At 45.8% G+C, this 23,019-nt stretch overlaps 2 protein-coding genes and 1 long non-coding RNA gene across 3 annotated transcripts; 2 read left to right on the top strand and 1 right to left on the bottom strand.

Annotated features, from left to right (window-relative positions):
* Positions 1-12,137: 12,137 nt before the first annotated feature.
* LOC123077158 (geranylgeranyl transferase type-1 subunit beta) lies at positions 12,138-16,298 on the top strand. The gene is made up of 11 exons (XM_044499372.1): positions 12,138-12,426; positions 13,757-13,832; positions 13,912-13,970; positions 14,074-14,213; positions 14,753-14,808; positions 14,891-14,967; positions 15,175-15,220; positions 15,305-15,429; positions 15,601-15,668; positions 15,782-15,869; positions 16,020-16,298. Exons 1-11 carry the CDS (start codon positions 12,256-12,258, stop codon positions 16,161-16,163), a joined length of 1,050 nt encoding a protein of 349 aa, XP_044355307.1. The 5' UTR covers positions 12,138-12,255; the 3' UTR covers positions 16,164-16,298.
* A 196-nt stretch (positions 16,299-16,494) lies between these two features.
* On the top strand, positions 16,495-18,996 carry LOC123077160 (very-long-chain (3R)-3-hydroxyacyl-CoA dehydratase PASTICCINO 2A). The gene is made up of 9 exons (XM_044499373.1): positions 16,495-16,875; positions 16,980-17,091; positions 17,596-17,614; positions 17,741-17,829; positions 17,923-17,976; positions 18,081-18,151; positions 18,278-18,359; positions 18,451-18,547; positions 18,682-18,996. The coding sequence occupies exons 1-9, from the start codon at positions 16,805-16,807 to the stop codon at positions 18,750-18,752; spliced, it is 666 nt and encodes a 221-aa protein (XP_044355308.1). The 5' UTR covers positions 16,495-16,804; the 3' UTR covers positions 18,753-18,996.
* Positions 18,997-21,724: 2,728 nt separating this feature from the next.
* Positions 21,725-22,308, bottom strand: LOC123077161 (uncharacterized). Its single transcript, XR_006436467.1, has 2 exons — positions 22,166-22,308; positions 21,725-22,097 (listed from the first exon to the last, which is right to left on the bottom strand). It is a non-coding gene; the product is annotated as an uncharacterized lncRNA (long non-coding RNA).
* Positions 22,309-23,019: the final 711 nt, after the last annotated feature.

A 23,019-nucleotide genomic window follows, 5' to 3' on the forward strand; every position in this document is an offset into this window, starting at 1 on the left:
AGAATGTGGTAAGGTCTATGAGCTCATTTTCTATTTTTAAGTACTATATTCTTGCGTCTTACTGTACTCTGTTCATGTAGAACAAGTGCCTAAACCTGAAGAACAACTGTTCTAATTTAAGATTCCATTGCTATCATAGTTCAAAAAAGCGCTAGGCGTTAATTGTGCGTTTTGCCACCGCCTTGCGCTTTACTGACCAAAGCGCATGCTTATGCGCAGTTATGCACAGATTAAGCGTAGTTATGCGCAATGCGTTTCGCCAACGCCTAGAGCCTAGGCGCGCTTAAGCGCTCGCTTAGGCGCGCCTTTTTTAACTATGATTGCTATCGTGCATACTGCTTTGCTCTTGTATCACTGTATTTACTCATACAAACTTATTTTTAAATTGAAGGATCCAATCGAAACTTCAATGGCACAGCAGGTATGTTCACGCATGTTTCTTTAACAGGCTTGCTCTTATCAATAGCTCTGTTGATTTCAATTTCAATTGTGTATACAGTTGACTTCTCATATCATGCACATTACTAGCATCACAACAGAGCCAATAGTGTTGTTGTACATGTAGACCCGTGGTACCCATCTGAAATCTTGTTGTGCCGTGTAGTTTCCCACGCTTTGTATTCTTTCACTGCTGCTTTGTCTTGAACTGATATGATTTGAACCGTGTCTCTATTTTGATTTGGCAAGACAATGCAGTGACCATAGGACATAGATATATGTTTGTTTGATGCTTTTATTATGTACTAGTACTTGGCAATAGAAGACTTGGTAGTTTAATCCTGTCCACCTTACTAATGAACTGGTTCACCGAAATGAGTTTCATATACTAGTACATGCTAAACTGTTATGTGTCTGCTTGTTTCTTCTTTTAGAATGCTGACAGAATATTGGGGAAGAGTGCCTTATTAAGCAATGGTAAAGGAAGTAATGCAGATAAGGTTCAGGATAGTGACACATCCTTGTTGGTCTCCAACAAAGCTGATAAAACAGCTAAGGAAGACTATCTCGAAGACAGTGAGACAACCCCAAAGTCCTGTCTTGGTTTAGTGTTGGAGTTACTGGCCACTACCGCTTGCACAAGCTATTCAAACTCACTGTCTGAATCAGTTCGGTTTCTTGAGTCTCAACTACAAGCTGAAAGACATCGATCAGCTGTGCTGCGACAAGAAGCGGAAGGACTGCGGAAGTCCCTGGAGCATTCAGATGCATACTTTCTGGTGCAACAGCAAGCGTTGGAGGATTTTAGCGCCAAACAGGACAAAGCTAATAAGCTTGCTAAGCTTATTGCCAGCATGGTGGATACCACGTTTCTTGAGCTCTTATGAAGTTGTTTCAGTTATGCTCTTGTTTTGCTGCCGCGTTTATTTGCACTGGTGGCCAATTTTGACGGCCAGTGTATGTAATATGCTGCTTTGTTCCCTATATTTGCACTGGTGGCGAACTTTGATGCCCGGTGGATGTAATATGTGTAATAGCGGTAATAGGCTAGCGTTAATTGCTTGCTTATTTATTTCCTTATTGTCTTGTTTAGTTGTTTGCTTGTAGTCACTGCAGTTCTTTTTCTGTGTTTTTCTAGTGGCCACAATAACCTATTTTTGGAAACTAGGCCAAAATAATCATGGCAACACACGGACTGTTGTAACCATGGGCCTCCTGCGGGCTGTATGATCCATGGGCCTTCTACGGGCTGTAGGATCCATTGGCCTTCTATACGGGTCGTAGGATCCATGGGCCTTCTATGGGCCGTACGATCCATGGGCCTTTTACAGGCCGTACGATCCATGGGCCTTCTACGGGGCGTATCGTCATTTCGCCAATCATGGGCCGTACTATTCGTGGACAATAACGGGCCGTTTATTGGCCGTATTTGATAACTCTATGAAAACAGCCCAACGGGTTTTTTTTACATGAAAACGGCCCAACGTATTAACGAGCCACAAACGGGCCGAATGTAACCACGGGCTGAATTTGGCCCACAAGCAGAAAATGATAGTAACGGGCCGTAAGTAACCGAATGCTGGAAATGAGCCCAAGAATAAATGGGCCCTGAGAAGGCCGAAATATATCATGGGCTGGAAACGGCCCAACGGAATAATGGGCCGTTAATGGGTATAAAGTGATACACTGTTCATTACGGGCCAGTTTTACCACGGGCCGTTAAGGGGCCGAGGGTTACTAAGGGCCTCATATGGGCCGAAAGACGTCATGGGCCATACATGGGCCGGAAGTTAAAACGGGCTGGAATTATATTGGACGGCCCAGATGACGCTACTGGGCCTAATTCGGATAGGCCGTAAACGGGCCCTGGGATAGCGGGCTGTAAATGGGCTATATGCGAACAGGCCGTTAACAGGCTTGCCGTGGGCCGGCCCGCCACCTTTTGACCAAGTCAAACGGGCCGACCTTTTCACAGGAATGGGCCTCTGTTGGGCCGTGCCATGTGTCGGCGTATCATAGGCGCTTTGGGTCCAATGAGTGGATGACATCTGTCCCAACGGTGAGCCGACACGTGTTTCCTCCAGCTAATGATGATTTTACACGTGGAAAATCCCCATTGGTCGGGGCTGTTAACGAGTTATCGGATCCAAAACCGGACCCGATTGCTTAACGACGTTCTGTTACGGTGGATGCCACGTGTCGGTCACCCTTGACGAAAGCACTTCTGTGACGCGCTATTTATCGTCATGGAAGTGGACACTTCCGTGATGATAATTTTGGTAATGTCATGGAACACTTCTACGACAACACAGGTATGACTATCTTGATTCTTTCATAAATTTGTCATGTATGTACATGCATGACAGAAAACGTGACCTACTGTGACAAACATGTATCATCACGGAAGTGTTTTTTTTTGTAGTGCTATGTGCTTAAAGTTTTGAAGTTATGCTTGTTTTGCCTTCCTATGGTAGCTGATTATTGTTCCCATAAGTTATTTTCTCACAAAATCCCTATGCATAGGAAGTGGGTTAGACTTAAATGTGCTAGTCATATTCTTCATGATGCTCTCTTTATGTTTCAATTCTTATCTTTTATGCGAGCATCATTGAAATCATCATGCCTAGCTAGGGGCGTTAAACGTTAGCGCTTGTTGGGAGGCAACCCAATTTTTATTTTTGTTCTTTCTTTTTTGGTTCTGTTTAGTAATAAATATTTGATCTAGCCTCTGGTTAGATGTGGTTTTATGTTTTAGTTAGTGTTTGTGCCAAGTAAGACCTATAGGATCTTCTTGGACGATAGTTATTTGATCTTGCTGAAAATTCCAGAAACTTTCTGTTCACGAAAACAATCGTTCAAAATCACCAGAACGTGATAAAATACTGACTCCAATTGTAGAAGATCAATAATCAAATTATCTAGGTATTCCTATTTTGGTGGAATTTTTTGAGTTCCAGAAGTTTGCGTTAGTTACAGATTACTACAGACTGTTCTGTTTTTGACAGATTCTGTTTTTCGTGTGTTGTTTGCTTATTTTGATGAATCTATGGCTAGTATCGGAGGTTATAAACCATAGAGAAGTTAGAATACAGTAGGTTTAACACCAATATAAATAAAGAATGAGTTCATTACAGTACCTTTAAGTGGTGGTTTGTTTTATTTCGCTAACGGGGCTCATGAGATTTTCTGTTGAGTTTTGTGTTGTGAAGTTTTCAAGTTTTGGGTAAAGATTCGATGGACTATGGAATAAGGAGTGGCAAGAGCCTAAGCTTGGTGATGCCCAAGGCACCCCAAGGTAATATTCAAGGACAACCAAGAGCCTAAGCTTGGGGATGCCCCGGATGGCATCCCCTCTTTCGTCTTCGTTCATCGGTAACCTTACTTGGAGCTATATTTTTATTCACCACATGGTATGTGTTTTGCTTGGAGCATCATTTTATTTTGTTAGTATTTGCTTTCTGCTATTTAGAATAATTTTTTTCATCTCTATTTTCAAAAAAATGTCAAGGATAGCCTTTACCATGCTTATTTTGCAAGTATACATGTTGCTGTTTCAAAATAGAAAGTTTATCGCTGTTGCAAAAATTCCCTAGAAAAGCCAGAATATGATAAAATGTTGAAACTTTTTGCATAATAAGCTCTGATAAATTTTCTACAGTGTGGTAGAATTTCATAATGTTTGGAGTTAGGGAAGTATGATGAATCTTGCATTCTTTACAGACTGTACTGTTTTGGCAGATTGCTGTTATGTTTGCATTGTTTGCATATGTTTGCTTGTTTAATGATTCTATTTGAGGATAGGAGTATTAAATATGCAGAGGCATTTAGTATGCAATGTTGAATAATAGATTTAGTGATTTGTTACAGTAGAAAATGATAAGGTTTTTGCATTGGTTTATACTAACTTATCTCACGAGTTCTTGTTGAGTTTGGTGTGGATGAAGCTTTCGAGATTTAGGAAACCGTGATATGAGAGGAATTAAGGAGACACAAAAGCTCAAGCTTGGGTATTCCCAAGGCACCCCAAGATAATATTTCAAGAAGTCTCAAGCATCTAAGCTTGGGGATGCCCCGGTAGGCATCCCACCTTTCTTCTTCAACAATTATCGGTCAGTATTGGTTGAGCCTAAGTTTTTGCTTCTTCACATGATGAGTGCTATCCTTGAAATGTCATTTTATTTTGTTTTGCTTGCTGTTTGAATAAAATACCAAGATCTAAAATTCTTAAATGAGAGAGAGTCTTCACATAGCTACATAATTATTTAACTACTCATTGATCTTCACTTATATCTTTTTGGAGTAGTTTGTCATTTACTCGTGTGCTTCACTTATATATATCCTATGAGTAAATGGTTGAATGATTTGAATGTCATAAATCTGAAATTATATATGTTTCATATGCTTATCCCATGGGGAGTAATGACTTCACATATAAGAAGTAGAGGTGGTAAATTTATTGAAGGTTAGCAAACATTGTATTGGTCACTTGAACAATTCATGAAGGAATATTGAAGGAAGAGAGATTTCACATATAAATATACTATATTGGACATCTTCTATGATTGTGAGCCCCATTAATTATTTTCAAACCTGAGCAAATTAGTTGAAGTTGGACAAGGAAGACAACATAATGAGTTATGCTTGGGTATATTTGTATAGAAGTTATATTGTTATGGATCCTCTAACATGTGGTGCTTGCTATTTAGAATCCTTTGCTAGCCAAAATATCTGTACGAAGCGGGAATACTGCTTGTGCTTCCAAATTCCTTGAACCAAGTTTCTTCCATGAGTGTCCACCATATCTACCTATATGCGGTATTTACCTGCCGTTCCAAGTAAATTTGCATGTGCCAAACTCTAAACCTTCAAATAATAATCTATTTTGTATGCCCGAATCGCTCATGTAGCGACTAGGGGCTGTCAGTATCTTCCATGCTAGGTGGGTTATTCTCACGATGAGTGGACTCCGCTCATCATTCACGAGAAAATGGCTGGTAACTGGGATGCCCAGTCCTATGATCAAAAGATCAAAAACAAATTTGCAAATAATTTAAACAAAACTCCCCCAGGAATGTTCATAGTTGGATGGCACCCGTTGTTTCGGACAAGCCGTGGAGTGTGAATGTTGGTGGAGGGGAGTAAAAACTTTATCTTTCTGCGTGGGAACCGCCTATAATGTATCTAGTATGGAAGATATTGGGAACTCTTGGTCGTTATGTTGACAATGAAAGCATACCTCTCAAAATTATTTTCATCTCTGTTTTTGCTTCGAGCTCTGGTACCTCTGCAAATCCCTGCTTCCCTCTGCGAAGGGCCTATCTTTTACTTTTATGCAAGAGTCAGTAATATTCCTTCTCATTACAACCTACTCTTTAGTTGGCAAGCATCATGTGATGGAAAGATCTAAGCATATATGGCCATTCAAATATATTTGAGCATGAATTATTACTGTTGACATTACCCTTGAGGTAAAAGGTTGGGAGGCGAAACATTAAGCCCTTATCTTTCTCTGTGTTCGATGAATACTATCTGTTCTAAAAATATGCTTGAGTGGTAGCAATCATGGAAGACTAAATGATAGTTGAGTATGTGAAGTTTGCTGAATCAAAGCTCTGACATAGACTCTTCCTGAAAATAAGATGAATTGCAATTGTTTGATGACTGAGAACATAGTTTGTTAGTTTTCAAGAAAGTTTATGATCTATACTTTAACATGTGAATAGTTTGTTACTTGATCATGAAAAGTTCTATGAGTTGAGCTACTGTTATGACATATGATGATGCTAGAAAAGGTGATTGAAATTATCATTGCTCAAACCTGTGCACCTGCTAGCATTCACACTTCATAAATTATTTCTTTTATCATTTACCTACTCGAGGACGAGCAGGAATTAAGCTTGGGGATGCTGATACGTCTCCAACGTATCTATAATTTATGAAGTATTCATGCTATTATATTATCCATCTTGGATGTTTAATGGGCTTTACTATGCACTTTTATATTATTTTTGGGACTAACCTATTAACCCAGAGCCCAGTGCCAGTTTCTATTTTTCCCCTTGTTTCAGTGTTTCGCAGAAAAGGAATATCAAACGGAGTCCAAACGGAATGAAACCTTCGGGAGCGTGATTTTTGGAACGAACATGATCCAGGAGACTTGGAGTTGAAGTCAGGGAAGCTTCAAGGTGGCCACGAGGCAGGGAGGCGCGCCTGCCCCCTAGGCTCGCCCCCCAACCTCGTGGGCCCCTTGTGGCTCCCCTTACCGACTTCTTTCACCTATATATATATCCATATACCCTCAAAACATCGGGGAGCAGAATAGATCGGGAGTTCCGCCGCCGCAAGCCTCTGTAGCCACCAAAAACCAATCGGGACCCTGTTCCGGCACCCTGCCGGAGGGTTCATCATCCCGGTGCTCTCCATGACGAGGAGGGAGTAGTTCACCCTCGGGGCTGAGGGTATGTACCAGTAGCTATGTGTTTGATCTCTCTCTCTCTCTCGTGTTCTTGATTTGACACGATCTTGATGTATCGCGAGCTTTGCTATTATAGTTGGATCTTATGATGTTTCTCCCCCTCTACTCTCTTGTAATGGATTGAGTTTTCCCTTTAAAGTTATCTTATCGGATTGAGTCTTTAAGGATTTGAGAACACTTGATGTATGTCTTGCATGTGCTTATCTGTGGTGACAATGGGATATCACGTGATCCAATTGATGTATGTTTTGGTGATCAACTTGCGAGTTCCGTGAACTTATGCATAGGGGTTGGCACACGTTTTCGTCTTGACTCTTTGGTAGAAACTTTGGGGCACTCTTTGAAGTTCTTTGTGTTGGTTGAATAGATGAATCTAAGATTGTGTGATGCATATCGTATAATCATACCCACGGATACTTGCGGTGACATTGGAGTATCTAGGTGACATTAGGGTTTTGGTTGATTTGTGTCTTATGGTGTTATTCTAGTACGAACTCTATGATAGATCGAAGGGAAAGAATAGCTTCATGTTATTTTACTACGGACTCTTGAATAGATCGATCAGAAAGGATAACTTTGAGGTGGTTTCGTACCCTACCATAATCTCTTCGTTTGTTCTCCGCTATTAGTGACTTTGGAGTGACACTTTGTTGCATGTTGAGGGATAGTTATATGATCCAATTATGTTATTATTGTTGAACTTGCACCAGTGAAAGTATGAACCCTAGGCCTTGTGTCAACGCATTGCAATACCGTTTGTGCTCACTTTTATCAATAGTTACCTTGCTGTTTTTATAATTTCAGATTACAAAAACCTATATCTACCATCCATATTGCACTTGTATCACCATCTCTTCGCCAAACTAGTGCACCTATACAATTTACCATTGTATTGGGTGTGTTGGGGACATAGAGACTCTTTGTTATTTGGTTGCAGGGTCGTTTGAGAGAGACCATCTTCATCCTACACCTCCCACGGATTGATAAAACTTAGGTCATCCACTTGCGGGAAATTTGCTACTGTCCTACAAACCTCTGCACTTGGAGGCCCAACAACGTCTACAAGAAGAATGTTGTGTAGTAGACATCACCGACACCCAGCAGACCTGTCAACCTCCCACCGCCAAATTCCGGCGAGAATCCGATGATATTTTTTCCTTCATTTTTTCGTCGTCTTTGTCGTTTGGGCCATGATGGATCTTCACCTCGTCGTCCCTAACCCAGCAGCTCTCCTCCCATCGCCTCAGGCCACGAGCAAAACTGCAGCATGGAGGAACACCTACAAAGAGGAAAAGTTCACGCACATGAGGAAAATGTACACGAAAAAAGTGGTCGTCGGCCGTCATCGCCGGTTCCGGTGAATCCTTGTGTTCCAGACCATGCCATCGCGTCCCTAGGAGGAGGATGAGGGGAAGAACCCATTCAGACGAAGAAGCGCCCAAGCCATGGTCCATGGGAACGAATTTGGCATATTTTCTCGACTACTTTGTTGCACAGTTTACATCCGCACGGTGAGCCTCTATCAATTTACCTTTGCACATCATCTATCCTAGGTACCAGCTAGCTCATGAATCATCTAGTGCCGAAAAGTCATCGTTGCGTGAAGGAAGAAGGAAGAAGGAAGAAGAGGGAGAGAGATATTCATGTGGAGTCTAATTCATTTGAGGTCATAGAGTTCGCTTAAGGTCGTGTTTTCTAATGATTCCTCAAATTGAAGAGTTAAGGTTTGAGAAGTTGATCTCGCAAAAAAAATGGTTTGAGAAGTTAAACTTTAAGGGTCCATTCAAAGATGCTATGACAAAAAGGAGAAAGGAAGAGAGGTGGATGGCCCCACATGAGCCACGAAGGAGGCTATGGAGTAGAAAGTTTCCATTGTGATGGCTTTGTTGAAATGATAAGCTTCAACTCCATAGTTAGTCACGGAAAAGAGATAGCAAGGAATATAATACCCGCAAACTACCCTAGGGAAACTCCAACGCCGAACACTAAAAGGCCCTGACATATTTGGACTACATGAATTGAACATTTTTTGTCATCCAATATCGTGTATCAAACGTTTGTAGATTAGTCCGAAAGTCCAAAATCCCACCACCTGGAAGCAAACCAGTGAAAGGTTTGCGGGCGTCTGGACATTTACCATGATAAACGCTTGATTGAGCAATCCAACCCAAAACCACTAACATGCATTCTGCTCCAAAAGCCTCGCCGCATATTGAGTGCCACTCAGAGCAGACGCGATCGAACAACTACCTACCTACATTCATGCCGGTTAGGCCAACGTGACCGGGCGGCTGGTCGGAGCCGCTTCAATGCGAGCATGGTGACCAAGCAGTCTCTCTGGGTGTTGTGCCTGCATTGAAGCGGTGCCGGTCCACCCGCCCTGGTTATTTAAGCAGTCAGGCCGCACCAGCAAACCCTAACCCATCTCCTCCATACATCACCGCCTCTCCTCTTCTCTCTTCTCTATCGCAAACAATCATGATGGAAAATCCGCGCTGTCAGGAGGGTTCACAAGAGGGCTTTAGATTGTGGTGTTGTTGCCCATGGTCCATCAGGGCCCACCACTCCGACTGGCAAGACGGAGGTGACGCTCTTCTCAGACGGCGAGGACCGGTAGCAGCGACCCCTCCCCGTCGAGGCCGTGCGGACGGACGATAAGTACGTGCGGCAGCTTGAGGTGCTCCTCGAGCTGTCGTTCTTCGACCGCGGCCCGTCATTGCCCTTGCCGCCCAATTGCGGCATCCAGATCGGACAACGCATCAAGGAGAAGCCGACGTCCTGCCGCGACGCTGTGTGAGGGTGGACTTGGCATCCTGCCACGTAGCCAGTACAAGTCATCATCCAAAGCAGGCAGCCTTTTCTCACCTTCCGAGCGACCGAATCACCAGTCCTCCCTTCCCATGCTCAAATTTCACCGGACAGAATAGACATTGTCGTAGATTTGAAGCTCCTCCTCGTCGTCCATGGACTGACGACTCTGGACAAGATAGCAGAGCGACCTCCCCATGCCCATGAGCACGCTCTTCGTCCAGCGGAATATGGTGCCGGGAGTCGCCGACCGACCAAACCAACAATGCCGACCATTCCAGGCGAAAGCACCCGCCTTTTCTCCCATGTCGTGCATTCCAATTTCACCCCAGTCCCTCCCATCACGCACAGCTGTCCACCCCGCCTGAATCGACATTGCCGCTCAAGGTCATCCATGCTCTGGCTCTGCCCGCAGACAAAGTAACACAGTTCCTCTGCTCCTCTCGGCCCGCTCGGGTGAGGGAGAAGGAGACGCGTCGCCGCGGTTGCCGTCTTCTCCGCCTCCGGCATACCTCCGTTGCGGACCCATCTCCTCCCCTCCTCCATAAGCCAAAGCCGCTTTCCATCCTCAATCTGATCCCTCGCCACGTGCACGTGCACGTGCCTTCTCTTCCTCCTCTCCGACCTACAACCAAGCGCGGCCGCCGTCGATTCCCAGCCAAAGCATCGGCCTTTTCTAGCATTCCGAGCCAACCAGCACCACGCTCCAATTTCACCGGAGAACCTACAGAGATGCCCTGTCTCACACCCAGCGGCCGTCCGCCCCGCCGCGCCAAATCGACATTGTCCTTGATTTGAAGCTCGCCATCGTCCATGGACTGGCTCCGGAGAAGATAGTAGAACGACCTCCCCATGAGCACATCCGCCTGCTCTCCGTCCAGCGGGAGTGCTGCCGGCAATCGCCGCTGGCGCCCTCCTCTGTTCGTGGGTGCCGCGTTTTTGGAGGCAGACGTCTTCTGCCCCAGCTTTTTTACTTTTACCAAATCAGTTGTTTCCCGTCAAATCCTAGGCCCATTGTTATATTCTTCACACTAGCTAAAAGCCTCGCCGCATATTGAGTGCCGCTCAGAGCAGATGCGATCGAACAACTGCCTACCTACATTCATGCCGGTTAGGCCGGCGTGACCGGGCGGCTGGTCGGAACCGCTTCAATGCGGGCATGGTGACCGAGAAGTCTCTCTGGGTGTTGTGCCTGCATTGAAGCGGTGCCGGTCCACCCGCCCTGGTTATTTAAGCAGTCATGCCGCACCGGCAAACCCTAACCCATCTCCTCCATACATCACCGCCTCTCCTCTTCTTTCTTCTCTATCGTAAACAATCATGATGGAAAATATGCGCTGTCAGGAGGATTCACAAGAGGGCTTTAGATTGTGGTGTTGTTGCCCATGGTCCATCAGGGCCCACCACTCCGACTGGCAAGACGGAGGTGACGCTCTTCTCCGACGGCGAGGACCGGTAGCAGCGACCCCTCCTCGTCGAGGCCGTGCGGACGGACGATAAGTACGTGCGGCAGCTTGAGGTGCTCCTTGAGCGGTCGTTCTTCGACCGCGGCCCGTCATTGCCCTTGCCGCCCAATTGCGGCATCCAAATCGGACAACGTATCAAGGAGAAGCCGACGTCCTGCCGCGACGCTGTGTGAGGGTGGACTTGGCATCCTGCCACGTAGCCAGTACAAGTCATCATCCAATGGCCTCCCCGTTGCGCCGTTTCTTTCGGCACGACAAGGGGCAGACGTTGCCAACCCGACATCATCGTCGCTGGTCATCGTGAAGAAGGAGGAGGAGGCCACCTCCACCTTCTCCTTGCACACCATGACGGTGACAGCCGAGCAGGTGCGTCGGGCGGCGTTCCCTACGTCGTACGTGGCGCCGGACTGAGTGCGGGCTGATGTGGGCCTTGCGTTGGCATGGGCCGAGGATCAGTCCAAGACAACCGTGCAGACTATCATTCCTATTAAGTCACGATGTTACAAGTGGCTCTCAACCATCAAGAAGTCCTTCCAAAGGGTCGCCTTTTAGTCACACAGTCTGTCAATTATCCACAGAATCAATGCTTCGATGATGGCTTGCTTGCCCGTGGGGCTCATCATTGCTGATATCAATGGGTTGGTGTCGTTCTTCTCATCCGTTCGCTTTAGTCAATCGCTTGTCGATTGTCGCGGCACATATTCTTGTGAGTCCTCTAGTCCAGTGACTATATTTCACATAACCCCGGATTGTTTTCGAGAGGCACTCGCTCTTGATTTATGCTTAATCAATAAAACGACATATATTCCTTAAAAAAAGTACTGCGTCGTGCCCTATAGTTCGTCACGGAGAAGAGATGGCAAGGAATACGATACCCGCTCGAAAAACAAAACAAAAAACAAAAGTGTAGTACGGCACGGTCGGAAACCGGACACAAGTGGGACCGTCATCTCATCTCATCTCCCTCCAAAGTCCAAAGGGCGCCAGGATTCGTGCTCCCGTACCGGCCAGACCAATCGGCGGCGAGGAGGAGAGGCCTTCACTTTCCACGGCCGACGACCGCCGGAGATGGGGGACCAGGGGGAGGGGCCGGCCGGGTTCGCGCGCGCGCGCCACGCGGCGTTCCTGGAGCTCATGTCGTCCGAGCTCCCCGACGGCTACGCCACGCAGGAGGTCAACCACCTCACCCTCGCCTACTTCGCCGTCGCCGGCCTCTCCCTCCTCCGGGAGCTCGACCGGGTAAGCCGAGCTGAGATCTACCCCATTGCGCTCCCTCTGGGCGTGTACTCTGTCCACGGTTGCACGAATTGCGCGGAATTCTAGGGAGTTTTCGACTGATCTGTATTCTGTCATGGTCTAGATGTGGCTGTCCTCTGTTCATAGCTTTGGATCTCGGGTGTACTGTTTATACTAGTAGGACACTGTATGCTTGTGCTGAGTTTATCTACGCCTAATTGTTATGCGGAAAAAAGGATGCGCACACACATCAGTAGTTTTCTGCACTACGATGTAGTACGTAAAAGAAAACCAGAAAAGGGTGGCAAAATTTTGAAAAAATTGGTTGCGGCGACTGAAATAAAGCTGCCCTGTATTTATTTTCGAATCGAATTGCAAGGATATGTACAGGAGCAAGTATTATTATTATTATTAAGGATTAAAAACAGTCACTCCACGTATTGAACACTCTAATCAACCATCGAACAGTACATATTTTTCAAGGCAATTCGCCATCAGACAGTAGGTCTGGTCTGGTTCAGAACAACGGATGCTTGTGCACAATTAGAAGTATGAAAAAAATGATTTGATGTATTTCTAGGAGCAGGTTTGAGTAGTGTTCATAAGCGATAAATGCAATTAGTCACGAATATGGGGACACGCAGTGCAGTTCGCAGATCAACGTCGTGGAATGCTTGTAACAGCGACTGCTAGCTGCAAGGCTTAAGCATTTGAGTCCACTACCCAGTCCACTAAGACTTTAACTCCCAAGTAGTTAGAGGTTAGCGAGGTTATTGGATGCAGACCTGCCTGACAACTAGATGTCATAACTAAGTTCAACAAGGTTCGGTGTCTGGTGATAAGAGCAAAGGGACCCAGATGATGTTGATGCTGGTTTGTAGCAACAAAGTGGCACTGGTGCCCTCAGTTTTGGTTATTTGGTCTAAGCCCCATAAGAATTTGGCTGAATTCTTCGTGCAGTTGGGAGCTGTCTAGTTGGTTAGCAATTAAGGGCATCCTTCTCAATGTTGATTGCTTGTGTGAACACATGATAATAACCTTCCAGGTTTATCAATCAGCATACCTTCCCTCTGGTGAATTACATAAACCAGATATAGAAATATCAAAGAAGTTCTACATCTTCCGAGCCTTTAAATGAATAGCATTTGCATAAAATAAGTAAAAGCTATCTGCCAGCAATCACTTTTGTGACTTGAAGTTCTTTTAGAATGATCAACCATGTTAGGTTGCTAGCTGAATTGTTTATTGGGGGAATTTCAGTTTACCTATGCACCTTGACCGCTTAGGAAGAAGTAATGTAGTAATAATTTGTGTACCTATCTTTTTTTTTTAGGTTAACAAGGATCAAATTGCCAAATGGGTTCTGTCGTTTCAAGTACACCCTGAGGCAAACGTCAACTTAGACAATGGTAAGGTTTCTCCGTTACTTATATAATTCGTATTTCTAAATGCAATATGTTTATTACATAACAGTTCACTCATTTGTAGGGCAATTTTATGGATTCTGTGGCTCTAGAACAACTAAGTTTCCCTCAAATTTGGTGAAGGTATGGGTGATTAATGCTTAACTCAACCTTGTCTCATCCACATTTTTGCCATTCATTTATTTATTTGTGATAGTTCCATATACTGACATGTGCTCTGTTTCAGGACCCTTGTCATAATGGTAGTCATCTAGCAAGCACTTATTCGGCCCTTGCTACGTTGAAGATTGTAGGTTATGATGTACTAAACCTTGATAGCAAGGTTCTTCTATTGTCGATGAAAAAACTCCAGCAACCAGATGGAAGGTATGTGTTTAGCTTTGGTCTCCATGGTACTTAGACTATTAGACTTCAAAATTTACCTGGGAAGTATCTAAGTATTTCCATCTACTACCTGCATTGACATTATCACTAGAATAATTTCTAGGAATCACCCGAATAGTTTCACCTAGTCACATACCTCACATGCTGTTTTACGATTTTCATAGCACCCCATGGTTGGTTCACAGTCCACATCCTTCATTATAGTTCTGTTTCAGGAACATAGCATTAATTATAACCTTTTCATACCATGTGTTATTTCATCTGCATGAACTTAAACCATGTACTCTCATTGCAGCAAACTTTACACTGGTAAATATCACTTTTATGGTGCGTATTTGTACTAGAATGTTGAGGTGCTGTACTGTTATGATCCTCCTAAATGCTTGCAAGTAGTCTAGTGCTTCTCTGCACATTTTGCTTTGTTACATGTTTTATTAGTCAACCCAGAAGGCTTTGATTTTGTGCATCTGACATTCAATACATTTTGGTTATTAGCTAACTTGGCATTCATCTTTTTATAGCTTCATGCCTACTCATATTGGTGCGGAAACAGACCTACGCTTTGTTTACTGTGCAGGTGAGGAGCACTGTTCTCTGTATAATGCAAATACTTGATTTTTTTTGGTTGATAATAATTTGATGCATTTGAGCTTTCTCAGCTGCGATCTGCTCAATGCTAAAAGACTGGTCAGGAATGGACAAGGAAAAGGCCAAAGAATACATTCTTAACTGCCAGGTTGGCTTGCGAAAATTCCTAATGCGTCGTATTCCCTCCGTTCGGAATTACTTGTCGTAGAAATGGATGTATCTAGACATTTTTTAGTTCTAGATACATCCATTTCTGCGACAAGTAATTCCTAATGCGTCGTAGTTTGCAATGATGTAATGGTGTCCTGCACCATGCTATTTGCCTTTTCTGATTCTTATTTCTACTGCAATGCAGTCATATGACGGTGGCTTTGGCATGGTTCCTGGTTCAGAATCTCATGGTAGGCAACTAAGTCAAGTCTTTGTTTTGCAATTGCGCTATTGGTTATGGATTCTCATTGTATGACTTTGTGTTAGTGAGCCAGGTGGGGGAACTTTCTGTGCTGTTGCGGCCCTATATCTAATGGGTTTCATTCAAGTTGATTTGGCATCGAACTCACGAGAGTCTGCGCCGATTGACGTACAATTGCTCCTGGAGTGGTGCCTTCAGGTCAAATCCTGCTCAATTGTGTATCTGCAGTTATCCGTTAAAATTTGCCCTTTTACATGATGTAAAAGTGCACAATAGGCTACATGAGAACTAAATCTGAATTATTAGCAAAAATGTCTTTATTAGCTCTAAGCGTGAACATTACTGACGCATTGCAGTAATATTGTGTAGAGGCAAGCAGCAGACGGGGGATTTCAGGGCAGAAGAAACAAGCCAAGCGATACGTGCTACGCTTTCTGGTTAGCATATTAACAGTCTTGTGTACACTGCTATTTGGCTGAGAAGCAAGCGGTAGCAGCAACCTTGACAAAAATTTGTTTGCTGCCCATTTGACTCGTCTTCATTCATTCAGGATTGGAGGCGTGTTGAAGATGATTGGCGCCTACCACTTGATCGACCACGGCGCTCTGCGGGAGTTTCTGCTCACCTGCCAGACATGCGTAATTATCCCAAACTAGAGCCTCCATCGGCAACTTTTTTTCTGAGATTTCAACAAAATATAAAACCTTAAATCAAGTTTTCAAACTGGCCTACATCACCGCTCCTTACTGACTTGTTTTTTTTTCTCGATTGTTTGCTTCAACGAGCAGTACGGAGGCTTCTCGAAATTCCCAGACGACGAGTTGCCAGACATCTACCATTCTTACTACGGTCTCGCCGCCCTCTCGTTGCTGGGGGAGGAGGAGGTCGAGCCGCTCTGCGCCGAGCTGGGGATCATCGCCGCCGCACTGTAGCTAGCCAAGGCACCGATCTTCCCCCGTTGTACCCCCTTGTAACTCACAGTTTTGTTGCGATTGAGTATTGACAGATACTGTAACATCCACCATTACAGCGTGCTGCTGAAAACATGGAAGCAATTTTTGCGTGAAGTTTCTTGATCCGCCGCGCTTTCGGCGTGTGTACGGTCGTGCTCTGTTCTGAAGTTTGTTGTGTTAGCTGAGCTGTTGGATCTGCTCCGAGAGCTACTGAAAACGGTGCGGGCAGCAGAATCATCTGCCTGGAATTGCGTGCGCGATGAAGAAATGGCGCGTGTGGTGGGGATTGAGCAAGCTGGATTTGGGCGGCGGGCGGTTGGTTGGGTAGATGCGAGCAGCTGCAGCGGCAATAACTAACTGCCACGAGCTGCTGCTGCCCACCACTCTCTCACTCGCTCGTCCTGTCCGAACGATCCGATCCGATCTCGTCAGATTCCTTCCAGATTCAAACCGATTGCGGCAGAGTTTGTTGGCCAGCCGCCTCCTAATCCAACTCCCCGACCCGAGCAACGCCGCGTGCTATTTCTTCCTTCCGCCTCCGTGTTGTAGCGGGACATCGGCGGCCATTATTTGATCCGCTGCAGGCGCATCCAGAGCCCTGCGGCGTCTTCTAGTCTAGAATGGCCGGCGTCGGGTCGGCGGTGCGGCGGCTCTACCTCTCCGTCTACAACTGGGTCGTCTTCGTCGGATGGTGCGCCTCCGGCTCTCCTTTCCTTGGATAGATGTATGGATGGATGGATCTCTGGTTGCTTGCTTTGGGTCTGACCAGTTCGGATCTCTTTCTTTGGTTGGCAGGGCGCAGGTGCTCTACTACGCGGTCACGGCGCTGCTGGACGGCGGCCATGAGGGCGTCTATGCCGCCGTCGAGCGCCCGCTGCAGCTCGCGCAGACCGCCGCCGTCATGGAGGTCTGCTTCTCTTCTCTTATCTTCTTCCCCCCTCTCTCCCACCTCTTTGAGTTGACTCCTAGTTTCAAACTTTGACTTGGTAAAAGAGCATGAATGTCAGTCAAAATATGCAGTAACTTTTACCCTCTTAAGGCGTGGTTTCTCATATAGATCAAGTAGGATGGATTACTGCTCTGAACTGAGTTAAGGCAGAGACAAAATGGAGTTGACCAAACAGTAAAAACGGTCTGAATGCGGTGCCCCAAATCGACCAGATTACTCTGCAAACCGAGCCGAGTACCGCTATGAGAGACTTGTCGAAACACCGCGATGATGATTCAACTCCATTGTTATTTCCGTGCTTATTACAACTTTGTTCTGAATTTAATGTGGTGTCCTAATTCTTTCTGGAGTTATATATATACAGTAGCAATCTACTTTATTTCTTTGCACATCCAAGTTTGAGAGTTACTGACAATCTTGTGTTTGCCTGGCACTGGCGCTCGTGCTGCTTGGTGGGCGCAGATTCTTCATGGGCTTGTAGGTATGAAGTTATTCTTACTTTTCTTCAAAAATCGTCAAGTATCAGATTTTCAAAACAAGATTGCTCTTGGTCACTCTTTTGGTATCTATTCATCTTTAGTAATTGTTGTAATAATCTGAATTTTAGGGTTGGTGAGGTCTCCGGTCACTGCAACCCTTCCACAAATAGGATCGAGGTTGTTTCTTACATGGGGCATCCTGTGGAGCTTTCCGGAGGTACCATCCGATCACTTGTGAGTTGTACTGGATTGATGAAACTAGAAACTGGTTTGACAATGTTGACTGATCACTTGTACATTTGTTTTGCAGACACAATCTCATATTCTTGTAACTTCTTTGGTCATCAGCTGGTCCATCACCGAGGTACTTCTTACAAATTTCCTTTGCCGAGGTTCAAATTGGAAATTTTGGATGGCCTCTATATTTGAGAACGTAACATAATGCGGAGTTTGTTGGTTTTCATGCAGATCATTAGATATTCTTTCTTCGGCTTGAAGGAGACACTTGGATTTGCACCTTCCTGGCTTTTATGGCTCAGGTTAGTACTATTTCTGCTCCAAGCAGGGCATCATCTCATCAAATTTAGAGGAAATTTACTGCCTTTTCAAAAACTTGATCTTAAAAGTGAACTTCATTCATTTGTTGTGGCACTGCTTATATGCAGGTATAGCACATTTATGATATTGTATCCTACCGGCATCCTTAGCGAGGTCGGTTTGATTTACATTGCTCTGCCTTACATCAAGGTAACTAGAATAACCAAAAAGGAAAAGAAAACTCCATATTATTCATTTTATAACAATCTTGTCTAACTACTTTTATCTTTTGGGTGACCAGGTATCCGAGAAATACTTTGTTAAGATGCCTAACAAATGGAATTTCTCCTTTGACTACTTTTACACATGTGCTATCGCCATCGGTGTCTATGTTCCAGGTACATAACCCCTCCTACCTCGCCTTTGCCCTTCGCATTTGTAGTGATTGTCATCCTTTGACATTAATAAAGTGATGCTATAAGCAAAGTAGGACCTCACGGAACATTTTGTTGTTTAACTTGGACGACTGCAGGTGGGCCGCACATGTTCACATACATGCTTGCCCAGAGGAAGAAGGCCCTGTCAAAGGCAAAGACTGCATGAAGTTGCTGTGAGCCTTGTAGATGGGGCATGCAATGCAAACCCTACTACAGTGTCATGTTGTAGAGTAGTTGGTGTGAGATCGGTAATTCTATTCGGTGAATTACCCGACCTGTGTTGTAACAATGATGATTGTTGGATTTCCCATGGTGGAATCCATCATTGATCAAACTCTGCATTGAGCCAATGATTATGACCAAAGAAGTGGCATAATCCTATCAGATAAAAGCAATATTCATCTTCGGAAGTGCTCGTCCATTATGAGCCAATGACTAGATGTCAACTTGACAAGGAAAACTTTTGTGGAGCAGATGGTACACTGGTTATTTCACAGGACAAGTGTTGTCTCTATTCTAGTATATGTGCATATGTACAATCTTGTTACAAGATCCTTAACATTACACAGGGGCAATATACAGTGGATACATTATTGTGTATTTGGGGTTGCAAGCAAACTACGCATATATGTAGATATCTGCTCCTAAATGAAAAAAATCCGCCAATTCATTGGATGTACAACAGTCTGAATTGGAGCGAGATGGGGGCTTCCTTCCAAGTCACTAAGATTATTCCTTAAGAGGTCCTTCTGATTTACTGTTCCTGTTAACCAGTAGGAGTATTAAACAACCATGTCCACGTTAGTTCGTGTATAAAGCAAAAGAAAAGAAAAACAGAGAGCTCAAACTGGCCTAGGTGTGTTCTGAAATCTCATGGTTTAGGGGTTTCCACCTTGGTATTCTAGCAAAAGCGAAACCAGGCTATATCATATATACGGAAAGCTCGGCTATCTTGTCAGAACGTCATATAAGATACTACTCCATATAAAGTTGTAGGAGCGACACTTATTTTGGGACGGAGGGAGTATAACTTTTGCAAGTGAGGACAACATGATTTGAAATGATTGGGGTATAACTGAAGAGAGTGCACCACTCTGAATAACCACTCTGTGACACACCAAGCCACACTCTTCCTGTTAACTTCCTGTCTGAATTTTCTGAAGACCAGCATGGACCAATTCCTCCCACCACAGTCCACAAGAGTAATCGAACTAACATTTGATATCAAACTTAGCTAGCCAGGTATTAGCCACCTAGTATCAACAAACTCAGCACCATTTTGGCAAAACAATCTAAAAGAAAACTTGACGCTATTAAAGTACTACTGAAAAAGCAAGGTAATTTCTAATGTTGGTGTACGCGTGAGATAAAAATAAGAAAAACAAGACTCTAGGGAGACAACAAAACATAACTCGAATGTTAAGAGTCTATACATTATAATAGCTTACGAATCTCGTTCCTCGTTTCAGCCACTTACTCTGTACGGATAAACTACCCAAATTAACAACCACACTTATGATGTTCAATTTTTCAGTTAACAATGACAAATATCAGAAAAGGTTATATAGCCACTTCTAATCATGACTCTTTGTGAGCGAATACGGCTTTATGGATATTCTCATGTGTTGAAGTATACATGGATTTGCCCAACCTTTTCCATCGGTTCGGACTTTTGATTCTACTGGTAGGTTGGTACATGAAACTCAATATCTTCAATAGTCGCATTGCTGTCCAACCATGTTCCCCGCAAATTTTATAGAAAGGGTAAAAAGTTTTGAAACAATATGGCTGCAAGTTAAATAGTTGTGCTCTCTAAGAGCAACTCCAATGGGGCGACCCATTTTATCCGCCGTCCGTTTGGGTCGGCGCGGACAGAAAAGTCGGCCCAACGCGTCGAACCAAATGGACGCGCGTCCGTTTTTCGTCCGCGGGTGACCCATTCCCGGCCCAATTTTGAGCCGGATTTGCGTCGGCGCGGACACGAGACGGACGCGCACACGCTCGCCCTCTCTCCTTCCCGGGCCCGCTGGTCGGCGACACATTGGCCTCTCCACATACAACAGCACACCGTCGCCGATGCCGCCGGCCATTTTTTCCGATAAAAGGATACATAGATAATTCTAGTGTACACAAATAAAAGAAAAGATCAACTACTCGTCACTTTTTGTCTCCGACTCGGTAATGTCCTCCTCCGACGTATGAATGTAGGCGTCAGCAGACCGCTCGTCCTCGAAGTCCCGCTCCGACGTTTCTCGTAGCTTCAGTCTCAATTGAGCGGCCTGCTTCCGCGCACGCTTGTCCTCTCGATAGGCGGCTCGCTCCGTCCTCCTCGCCTCCCTCTCCGTCCTTCTTTGCTGGTAGAACTGGCGCTCGTCGATGATGTCCTGCGGGAAGCGTTCACGCCACACAACCATGGCTTCCACGTCCATCTCGGCGATGGCGAGGCGACGCTGTCGCCTTCGATGGACACGACGATCGTCGTCGGTGAAAAGCCGCGGGAGAGGCGCGAGATCCTGCGCCCGCTGGCTTGACACGTAGGGAAAATTCATCTCCCGACAAGGCCTCAGGAGGCGCCACGCCGCCGCGTCGTGCGCGCGGGCCGCCTCCTCTGCAGTGTCGAAGGTGCCTAGGATGAGGCGTTTCTCGCCAAACCAGATCTCGGAAGAGAAGGCGCCGGAGCGACGCTCGCGGACTCCGCGAAAATCCGAAGCGCCTAGGCGGCGCATCGACATGGTGCCGCAGAGTCAACGAGGCTAGTGAGAGGCGGCAAGACCAGTGGGCGGCGGACAGAGTGTGGAGGGAACGCCTTCTTATAACGAGCGCCGGCCAAAACAAATGCGCGAACCTTTCCCGCGCGCTCGAGCGCCAAAACCAGAGCGCGCTAGGCCGATTTTTCCCCACGCTGGAGCGCCAAAACCAGGGCGACGACATGGCCGCTGGCGCGCGCGGTCATGAAATGGATCGGCGCATTCGGCGCACTGCCAACCCAAATCTAAAAAAGGGCGGGCGCCGGGCGGACGGCCGATCCAAATGGACAAAAAACAGACAAATGCACCGTCCGTTTGGATCGGTCCGTTGGACTTGCTCTAAGAGTGACTGGAAGTGCTGCTCTAATAATCCCTAGGATGCAGGCAGCTCTGAAACAACCAGCGGCAGCTAATCATAACATCATATTTGTCACTTAACCGAAGCCACTTTGTTGGATAGACCAAGTGCATCCAAATCCCAGCAGATCAGATACTCACTCTTTTTTTCTGAGATACTCACTCTTGAACTGGAACAGAAGCGGAATAAAAATCTTGGTTAGGCCCCTTGGGGGACATCCGAGAAATCTAATCTTGGTTACTTCGTTCACCTCTGCGCTTCTGCCTGCGACTGGTAGAAGAGAACCTGCCGATGCGGCCGCGGTTGGGGGGCTTGGGCTTGGCAGGCTTCTTGTTCCGGCGTAGTCCGGTGACCTCCTGCACGAGCGGGACGTGCACCAGCACCGTCCTCCACGCGACGTACCAGCCTGAGGGATCTCGATCAGGAAACCAGCCAGACGAGAGAAAAAAAAGGCGGGGCGGCCGCCATACGTACTCTCAGGAGGATGAATGAGAGGGCGAAGAAGATGGCGAGGACGGGCGGAGGACGAATAGTTCGGCGAGCTCCCACGCCGTCTCGGCCATGGCGTCGCCGGCCTTTCTTCTTGGGGAAGGAGATGAATGAAAGGGACAACAGAAAAGAAAGGAATCGCGTTGCGTGCGAGGAGAGGTCCATATGAGTCCATGACATGTGGGTCCGTCCTAGGCTAGGAGATTACACTCCCGTTTTTACTACTCGTTGAAGCAGAGGTTTGTAGTCGGCCCCTCCTCGCGGCGAGAAACGGTGAGCGCTGCAGATAAATACTTATAAAGTTAGTACAAAATTGAGTCATCTATTTTGGAACGGATGGAGTATTTTTTAGCTTCATTCTCTTTGAGATTCTGCTTCCCAGATTTCGGTTTTGTTTATTGACGATTCTCTTCGCTCTTTTGATTTTAGGAACACTAGATCACATCAGCCGAGGGGATTCCTGACTCAATTCTGAGGCGGCTCGATTTCTTGCCGGTGCTACCGCTCGACAATGAGGACCTCCTGCAGGAGATCCTCCTTCGCCTCCTTCCACAGTGGTCCTCTCTGCTTCGCACCTCCCTTGTCTGCCCGCGCTACGCTCGAGCGACATCCTCTCCTACCACAAGTTCCTCCGTCGCTTTCACAAGCACCACCTGAAACCCCCTATTCTTGGCTTCTTCGCAAGGTGTACTCATCGGTGTGATCATCTTCACTTCTGTCCTTGACTCGTCAGACTGCATCCTTGCCACCCGCTTCCTCGTGCCGCACAACCCCAACCCCAACCCCAACTAGAAGTTGCGCTTCATGGGCTGCTGTCATGGCCTCGCCGTTCTATTCCA

This window comes from Triticum aestivum, chromosome 3D, assembly GCF_018294505.1.
Source record: "Triticum aestivum cultivar Chinese Spring chromosome 3D, IWGSC CS RefSeq v2.1, whole genome shotgun sequence".
In the NCBI taxonomy this organism is placed as follows: Eukaryota; Viridiplantae; Streptophyta; class Magnoliopsida; order Poales; family Poaceae; genus Triticum; species Triticum aestivum.